Source organism: Humulus lupulus, chromosome 1 (genome assembly GCF_963169125.1).
Source record: "Humulus lupulus chromosome 1, drHumLupu1.1, whole genome shotgun sequence".
Lineage (NCBI taxonomy): Eukaryota > Viridiplantae > Streptophyta > Magnoliopsida > Rosales > Cannabaceae > Humulus > Humulus lupulus.
This window is the reverse complement of record NC_084793.1, coordinates 68,708,072-68,718,273: the sequence shown is the minus strand read 5'-3', so window position 1 is coordinate 68,718,273 and position 10,202 is coordinate 68,708,072. Positions and strand designations below refer to the sequence as shown.

Below are 10,202 nucleotides of genomic sequence, written 5' to 3'. Positions count from 1 at the left end.
ATTTTTTCACCTTCACTCCCAACAACAACAACAATAATAATAATAATAATAATAATAATAATTTTCCACTATCTTATTTAAATAAAATAAAAATAAAAATAAAAATTACTGATACTGAATAATTGAAGCTCCCACATTCTTGAACTTGAAGAAGCTGAAATTATTTAAAGCTTAAAATTATGAATTATAGGTTATATAGTTTATTTTATATATATTATTTATTTTTATTGTTATTTAAGAAAAATAGACCAAGAAAAAAGATGAACGGTGGATATTTAAAGCTGTGACCAATGAGAAGTGACGGAGAAGGCTAAGTCCATAATCTATAAATGGTCAGCTTTCGGCTATGCATGAGAAAGATGAGGGAAAAAGCATGCAAATTTGCAGGAAACAAAGCGCCCATAGTACTTATCGGTGTAAGCTAGCAAATATCGCCGGCGCAATATAGCAATAAAAAAAATAAAAATAAAGAGATGATATAGAAGAGCAGGGGTGCAGGTGTACAGAAGACACCTACACATGCGCGCAGTACAACCCACCTCATCACACACACATTAACACACCTTGGTGTGCCTTTTTCTCTTGCAACAGACAACGTTATATTTTTTAAGAAAATAAAAACATAGTAAACGTTACAAACAATAGTATTGAGTTTTGAGAGTCTCTCCTTATTCTTCCTCCTGACCCAAACAACAAAAATATGTATACGTACAAACGAAACTCGCTATGAGAAAGAGAAAGAGAGAGATAGATGGCCTGAGTTGTGTATAGGAGAGAGAAGAGAGAAGAAGAGTTGGAGGAAGAAGAAGGAGGAGGTTACTATACACTCTATGTTAGAGACACGGACATAACTCAGGCTTTCATTTTGTCTTCTTTCACTCTTTCTCTCTCTTCATCATCATCATCACCATCATCATCATCTTCATCGTCGTTTTTTGTCTTCCCTTTTGGGTCTTCTTCTTCGTTTCTCTTTTAGCGAAATCTAGTTTTGTTTTGTTTGTCTTCGTCCAGGAAGGAGAACTGGATTTTGAGTATCTGTTTAGACTGAAATATGGGTTGTGGTGGTGTACAAAGAACTGGGTTGTGTAGTGTTAATGGAGTAGAGAAGCCGGGTAGAAGATGCTTTGAAGTTCCAACCAACAACGAAGGTGATGTATTTTTTTCTTTTCATTTTTTATTTATTTTTTGGGTTAATATTTAAGTCTGAACTTTAAACTATTTGGGTGGTAAACTGTTCATGAGAAGGGACATGTGATGTTGATTTATTTTTTCTATTATATTTTCAGACTTGAGAACTATAAAACAGTAAGATAAGTAGAAGATGGTATAGTAGTATTTTTCTGCTCTTTTCCTAGAGAACAAAAATTTCATGCATACTACTGATGGCACCAAAAGAATCATTAATTCCAGACTTTAAAATATATATTTATCCTCGTCGTGAAATCAAATGCTTTGCCGCAGTGACTTATGAGGAGCATTTTAGAGACACTATTTTGGAAAATTATAATTTAACTTTTACCATTTTGATTGATTGGGATGTTTTATATTTTGGGTAATGACTTTCTCGTGTTTCTATGAGTATGATTTGTTTTATTTTTCACTTGTACCAATTTGATATCACTTTACTTCTTAACGACTATGAGCCATTAAATGTCAATCTGGGTTTTCATTGTTTCTCTCTGTAATGATATTGGTTTTCATTTTTCTTTTGACCACTTCTCTAATTTTCTGGTTTCTGATGATTGTGGCCTTTGTTTTGTTTTAGGAGTGAAAGACGAGTTGTACATTGATCTATGGCACGCCTGTGCGGGCCGTCACGTTCGTGTCCCGCGCCTTGGGGAAAAGGTGTACTACTTTCCACAAGGTCACATTGAACAGGTTCTGCTCTGCCATGGTTTTTGTTTCATTTTAAATAGTACTTCAAAACTCTCATAGTTTTACTTTTAAATGTAAAACAAACATATTAAGTATCATCAAACGTTGAATATCCAATGCTATCACATTTGTGTTATTTGATGGGTCAATTTCTGTAACGGTATTGGTTATCACCAAGGAGTTCGAGGAATGCGATGTTATTTTTAACTTCATGTGATCTTCAAACAACAAGCAATGTTCCTTATTGGATGTCTCTTTTGTGGACTAGAACGCAGCCCTCCTTTTCCATGTGGGTTCTTATTTTGATTAACGGACTCTGGTGTAGGTTCAAGCTTATGCTAACGAAGATGGCAATATGGATATGCCAATCTACAATTTGCCCCCTAAGATCCTCTGCAGGGTCGTTTATATCCAACTAAAGGTACATTTATTCTCACTAAAGGTCCACTTAAGCTACAATCTGCCCACTTAAATCCTACACACTCTTATATTCTTCCCAATGATGCGTTAGGGTGGATTAACAACTTTGGTAAGTTTATGGACTCAAGTGCCTTTATATTGCTTCATATGGTTTTACAGGCAGAAGCTCAAACGGATGAGGTTTTCGCTCAGGTCACTTTGTTTCCACTAACTGATGAGGTAGCTAACAAGTGCTCCTATGAGTTTGTTTTGAAGGAAGTTGATACTACAAAATTTTCTAAATACATTAAAAAAAAATCAATGTAATGTAATGTTCTGTGCATTAATATCAATATGATTTTATTATATTATCAAGAGACATGTGGGTGGGTTATTAAATGGGCTTCATTTCCTTTTGCTCTCAAATGCCACTTTTCTTTTTTATGCATTAATAAAAAGAAACAAACTTCTTTCTTCATGGTATCAGGATGAGCTAAGTTCGGATGATGAGAATATCATAACATTGCCCAAGAGAACTAAAGTATTCTCTTTTAGCAAGATTCTTACTCCGTCTGACACAAGCACACATGGTGGATTCTCTGTTCCTAAACGCCAAGCTGACGAGTGCTTCCCCCTTCTGGTCAGTATTCTCGTATGAGTTATGTGTGTGTCAATGATACATATGATTTGGCATCTTTCGTTTCTGTAGCGTAATTATGTTGTTTTCCAAACAAGTTATTTTCGAATAAAACTAACAAGGTGTTAATTCCTCTTTATCATGCTTCTCATCCCGGATCACTTATGGTTAATATAAATAGTATAACACGATTTAATTAAGATATCTTGTCATTTTCTTTTTCTTTTAGAATTATGATGTCGATTTTGTTTACAAGCTGTAACTGTTATTGTAGGACATGTTGCAGCAACCACCTGTACAGGAACTAGTTGCAAAGGACCTGCATGGATTGGAGTGGCACTTTCGTCATATATTTCGTGGTATCTTCTAGTTTAGACAATATGAACGTCTTTATGTTATATTATTAGTACTGGACTTAATCGGGAAACATGTATGAGAAACATCCCAGAAAATTTTATAACACAAGCAATACAATAAAATATATGGTGCCCATTTCCATATTGTTACATATATATAAATATATATACATAATGGATGGATGCCTCATTCCTGCATAATTAGTCCATTACAACAATAAACAGGTGTTTAAGTTTTAGACACCAGCACTTCTCATTTGTTCTGTTTTTTTTTTTTTTTTCAGTTTGTAGTCTTTCCAGTTTCTTACAAAACTAATGTGAAGAGTTAAAAAAAAATGTAGGTCAGCCAAAACGACACTTGCTCACTAGTGGTTGGAGTACATTTGTATCTGCAAAGAAGCTAGTTGCTGGGGATTCATGTATCTTTCTTAGGTTCTCTCTCTCTATATATCTTCCCTTGGTTGTATGTGCTAGAACTTTTTATTGTTTCTCTAGTTTTTATACCAGATACAAGTCATGTTTCTATTTGGACTAAGGTTGATTAACCGAAAACTCTGATAATTTTTGCAGAGGAGAAGATGGAGAACTTCGTGTTGGCGTCCGCCATGCTACGAAAAGAACCCCAAACAATGCCTCAACATCCGTTATATCTGGCCACAGCATGCAGCACGGCATTCTCGCCAGTGCTTTCCATTCCATTTCTACCGGAACCTTGTTCACTGTGTACTACCGTCCTTGGTAATTTTTCTCAGGAGAGCTAGTCTAGTTATAAGCTGTTTCTCCAGCATTATCATTTGACTATTTCATATTTATGAATGAAACCTTTATATGAATCTCAATGCAGGACAAGTCCTGCTGAGTTCATAATACCTTATGAAGAATATATGAAGTCAGTGGAAAATGACTATGTGGCCGGAACAAAATTTGGATATACTTTTGAAGGTGAAGAATGTTCAGAAAAGAGGTACTTATACCAAGTTTTTTGTAAACAATTTGGCTCACATCTCTAGTGCTATGTAAGCCCATATGATAATTTGTTTATGAGCCTAATTTGCTCCATTATTTATAGTTTATCATTATTGCAATTGTCATCATTTTTAAATAATAATCTGCTCACTTGCCTCACTATTTTATTTGGTGCCTTTGCTTTCTTCTAACTGCATGAAGTTACTGCATGTTTTAGATTTACAGGTACCATAGTACGTGTTGAAGATCACGATGGCATACGATGGCCTGGCTCAGATTGGAGGTGTCTGAAGGTAGCAATTCTAGATCATAAGCTCATACTTTAAACATAAGTTTATAAAAAGTATACTGAATTGAATCTATCACTCAAATCTATATTAAAGGTGGAATGGGATGCCAAATCAAACATATCTATACTTCCCGGAAGGCTTTCTCCTTGGAACATCAAGCCAGTGGACTCTACTGACAAGACAGACACTTTTGTCCGACCTCCACCAAAGAGGAGGCGTGAGCTTCATCTTCCATCATCTGAATTTTCTACCTTGGCCAGTGAAGGTTAGAAATCCTCAGATATCTTTTTCTATTTTGTGCTCCAGAAACATTTTGGATAGATTCTCTATATTAAGAGATAGGAACTTTATGAAAGCGCTTTCATTTTATTCTTATTTTTCGAGTTTGTGATGATGGTGATGTCTTCTATGGACTGATCAAAGTTTTCTTTTCTTCAATGCCTTTTGTTGAATTCAGTCAAGTGTACACCACAGAGACATAAAGAGGTCTTGCAAGGTCAAGAAATAAGTGTTATACATGCCCATGAGCCAGGTGCACGAATACAATCAATGCTACCAAAATTTGTTATGCCACCAAATCCAGAATGGAAGCAAGCACAATTGAAATTTGAAACACAGCTCCAAGTACCCTTCTATCAGTATCCCAGAGAACAAATGGCATTTCCTGGTGAAACAACAGCGAAAACAAGCCTCACTAACCAGTGGTGGTCAATGTACGCCCCTTATAGAGGCAGTGATAGTGCTGCATTTACAAAAAGCTTTTCAGTTTCAAATGGAAACTCTAGCCATTCAGGGTCCCAGGAATATATGACATTCGAACAGAGGAGCGATGATGTTGCTCCTCGCTATCCGAATGGCTGTGACAAATACATGCTCTTTGGAGTCAATTTGTTCAACAGTCACCCGGAGCTCCCTTCACCACAAGTTACTACTTCTAGCGAGCTATTAAGCTCCTTTTCCTTTCCTCCAACATCCCAGTCTAGTAGTGTTTCTGAACCTATCCAGGTTTCAGACACATCTAAGAGTGTCTCTGATGTTATTCCAGAGAAACAATGCAAGCAATGCTGCTCAATCAATAAGAGGAGTTGCATAAAGGTACGATACTCTTTTTTCTTTTGAGAATAAGTTCAGGAATCAATAGCTGAATTATATTGTTTTGAACCTGAATTGTTGGTTTTATTATCAAACATTAGTTCAGTGATGTCAAATAATTAAGCTGCCTTGTTGTCCACTTAAAAATAAGTACTTGCTAGATCATTCAAACCCTTGTTAATGGTGAGGATTTTTCAACAACTCTCCTAGGTTCTCAAACATGGAACTGCCCTTGGAAGATCAATGGACCTCGCCCACTTTGATGGCTACACAGAACTCATTGCTGAGCTTGATCAGATGTTTGACTTCAATGGAAGTCTGATAGATGGAAGCAGTGAGTGGAAAGTGACATACATGGACATTGAAGGGGACTTAATGTTGGTAGGAGATTATGATTGGCAGTTGAGTACCAAAACCAATACTTTTTGTCCAAACCATAATCGATTAACATGTCTGTAAAATTCTTGTTTTCTGTACTAGAACTGATGTAACTTCTCCAATTTGGTAACATGTTTCATGTGCAGGGCATTTCGCTCAGCTGCCCGGAAGATATTCATCTGTCCAAAGGAAGAAATCAACAAACTGAGCCCAAGCTCACTTAAATCCAGTCTGTTAGTTGATGATGAATGAGATGGTTTGTTTGTTTTGAAGCAAAATACTCTTTTTGAGAACTTGAGCTATGCATATTACAATCATGCAGCTGCCTTGTATCTTTTATTACAAACCTTTATGAGATGGTTTATATTTGTGATGATCAAGACAGATTTTGCTGCACTGATACTACTCTTCAATGGTAATAATTAAGACACTGCAGCATGAATTGATTTTCAATACCTAGTACTTAAAATTTTTGTTTGTTGTTTACTTAGTGACATATTTGGGTGTATTGATCTCGATGAATAAAGGTAGGGGGTTTAAGAAAAATGGTCGAATGGGAAAACAGATAATCAAACACACTACCAAAATAGGGAATTTATCTACCCTATAATTTTACATGCCTAGTAAAATTTGATGTACATTAGCCATTTTTTCCCAATAAATTGTACCATTTGATTTATTTTGAAAAATAGCACATGAATGGGGTAAGCTTTCTTCTTGATCGCCCATTTTACATCACATTGTTTGGAATAAAATAGTTGAAAAGGTTTCTTAAGTTGTGACTTAAAACAATTTTACAAAAGAGGGTTATAGCAACGTATTCCGAATTTGACATTTTAGTTAGTACATACAAATAAGTAATTATAAGATCCTAAATTCTGGTATTGTTATACATTTTAAAATATAAATAAGTCATATGGTCATTCAAGTTTTTTTTTTGAGAAGATATGGTCATTAAAGTTCTTGAGATCAACTAGAGTAATACTTTGATGGTTCAATATATCATAAATTTGCATTTCTTAGCTAAGTTAAGGAGTGGTTCTTGAAAAAAGGAGCTCCAAATACTCAATACAGTGACTCTAAAATATGGAATAGATAAGGAACTCTCCAAATTTAGATGGCTCTATTTTTTTTATATTATTTTAATAAAAAGCAAGTTTACTTTATCATTATTTTAATAATATCTCCTATCAAACTTTTTACTTTTGAAATTCAAAGTTATAAAATATTATTAAAATAACCAATCTTAGTCCAAATGGAGAGTGAGGTGAGAAAAAATGACTAGCTTATAGCAAAAATAAAAAATAGGGAGATCCCTGGATTTGCTACAGTGCAACTCCAAATAAGGCGAAGTCCAACATCAAACCTATTTAAATAATAAAATTTTAGCATATTTTTTTTTCATTCTAATCGCAACAATAAAATTTACATAAAAAATTATAATCTATATTATTATATTATTTTATCTTATAAATATAAAAATATACATATAAATTTATTTATAAAATATTAATATAAAAAACAAAAAAAAAATGTCATTTGCTACATGTGGGTGGAATGGGATATAGTGTGATAGTGACATCATTTTGCAGTTACCCTGTCTCATTGGAGTTGAGCTAAGGATGTTGATATTGTTATCAAATTCGGAGTAACAAAAAGTGTTGGATTGTTATATTTAACACATTTTAACAAAATTATTACTTTTTATAAGTTGTGCTAAATTTGATTAATACTAAAAGTTGTACTAAATTTGGTACAAAATATAACATGGGTCAAATTTAGCACAACAATTAATGTCACTTTTTTATTTATCATATTGCTACGAATTTATTAATTAACAATTAATAACTACTTTTTTTACAATAAAAAATGAAAAAATAGTTACTTTTATATAATCAAATAATTTAGAGAAATTATGTGAAAAGTGTAGCCAAAAATTCCTTATTGATAAATGATTTATTTTTGGGAATTTTTAAAAAATATAGCTTTTATACTGTTAATATGCAAAAATATGAGAATTATACTTTTTTTAATTTGTATGGGAAAATTTATGAAAGACAAAATTAAATTATGTGAAACACAATTAGTAGCTAATTAAAATATGGAAATGCCACATTTTTATCATAGTCATATTTTATTTGATTTTAAAGGTGATTTTATTTTATTTTTTTTCAATTTTTTTATTTTTCTTTCATTTTTTAATTATTTTTTTCAATTATTATTTTTTTTCCTTACTTTTTTTTTCTTTCATTTTTTCCTTTTTTTTTCTTCCAATTTTTTTCTTTATCTTTTTTTTTCTTTCTATTTTTCCCTTCTTCTTTTTCTACTACTTTTTCTTCTTCATGTTTATTAATTTATCTTTTTTTTTTTCATTTGTATTGTTTTGTTTTTTTTTACATATTTTTCAGTTTTTTTATTTATTTTTTCATTTTTTCTTCAATTTTTATTTTTTATTTTCTCCTCCCATTTTTTTTCTTCTTTTTTCACACATTTGAGCTTTTTTTACTTTCTTTTTTTCTTCTTCCATTTTTTTATTTTTTTTCTACCAATTTTTTCATTCATTTTTTTGATGTCCATTTTTCATAATTTTTCTTATTCTTCTTTTCATTTTTATTCATTTATCTATTTTTTCTCCTTCATCATTTCTTTTATTTTGTTTTTGTTCATATTTTTTTAGTTTTTTTCCTTCTTTTTCCTTCTTTTTTTGTACTTGTTCTTTTCTCATTCTATTTTTTTCCTTTTTTTCACACATAATTATTTTACTATTTTTTATTTATTATCTTTTATTATTGTAATTTTTTTATAGTTTTCCACTATATGTAAAAAAAATTCAAATAAATTTTTTCAGCATTTTCTTTTTATTGTAACTCTTATAGGAAGACCAAAATGTGGAAAGAAAACTAATAAAAATATGAAAACGTGAATAGGTAACCAGTTACCCTGATGGGGACATTCAAATCTAGAAAAAAAATTATATGAAGAAGATGGGAGAGAGGGGAAAGGGGGTGAATCTGATTTTTTTTTTCTATCTTCAAATTTGTGGAAATTGGCTACTTTCCCATTATTTGTGTGTATATTTCTGGGGGTAACTGGTTACATTCATGTTTTTTGTGTGTATATTTCTGATGGTAACTAGTTACCTTCATGTTATGATGTGTGTGTATATTTCTGAGTTCTTTATGGTAACTGGTTACCTATGTTACTAAAATCATATTTACTTTTTTTTTTTTTTTTAATGAAGTGTTCTTCCTCTTTTTCAATCAGATTGTTTCTTTTCATATTTAAAATGAGCAACTCATCACCCTTCTTATGGTAACTAATTACTCCTCTTATGGCAGAATGTTACTTCTCTTAGGGTAACTGGTTACTCCTCCTGGTATATGTTATTTAACCTAGCTCTATAATTTTTTTCTTACATAATTGTCAAAGATCAATCAAGTAACTGGTTACCTTACACAAAATTTAAAAAAAAAAAACATATAATATAAAAATAAGGAAAAATGTTTATAATAAATAAAAAAAATAATAAACACAATTCATATCACAAAAAAAAAAATTTGCAAAACACCCAAAGAAAAATTTAATATAAAATTAGTTATATAAAAATAATATAAAAAAAACAAATAAGCTAAAAAAAATAATCAAATTACAAATATACACTTCCAAATTAATAAAACTTGATTAAGAGTAAAACTATGACATAAACTAATTTTTATACAAAAATATGGGAAAATAAAACCATAAAAATAAAAAATCTTAAAATAAGCCATAAATTAATTTTTTTTGAAAAAAAAAAATCATATTTTTTAACTCTACTAAAAATCTCATATAAAATATAATTTCCTATTTTATTTTTAACAAAACACTCGTTACATTTACAAATAACAACAACAATTATTATTATGTTTTTTGTAGCGTTCAAATTTCTATGTATAATTTGGTTTTCGACTGTTTTGGTATTTAGTGCTCGATTTTTATAAAAATAAATACACAATCGTTTTTTATAATTTTTACACTTGCAAATGAACTAATCATGCGAATTGCGATTATTTCAATTCACGTGGAGAAGCAGAAGACCCTTCAAATTTAATACCTTGATTTATTTTTGGGTAAAATTATCTCTCCTATAACTTTATTTAATTTCTAGAAAAGTGGATGAGTTTAGGATAAGACTGAAACTTGTACATCCACAGCCTCGTCAAGTCAACA

The 10,202-nt window shown here is 31.3% G+C and overlaps 1 protein-coding gene across 1 annotated transcript; it reads left to right on the top strand.

The window, feature by feature from the left end:
- Positions 1-299: 299 nt before the first annotated feature.
- LOC133794041 (auxin response factor 2A-like) lies at positions 300-6,446 on the top strand. The gene is made up of 14 exons (XM_062231223.1): positions 300-1,148; positions 1,766-1,878; positions 2,201-2,296; positions 2,455-2,514; positions 2,762-2,914; positions 3,186-3,270; positions 3,609-3,699; positions 3,838-4,005; positions 4,112-4,231; positions 4,451-4,526; positions 4,617-4,788; positions 4,981-5,618; positions 5,826-6,016; positions 6,140-6,446. The coding sequence occupies exons 1-14, from the start codon at positions 1,052-1,054 to the stop codon at positions 6,243-6,245; spliced, it is 2,166 nt and encodes a 721-aa protein (XP_062087207.1). The 5' UTR covers positions 300-1,051; the 3' UTR covers positions 6,246-6,446.
- The last annotated feature ends 3,756 nt before the right edge of the window (positions 6,447-10,202 follow it).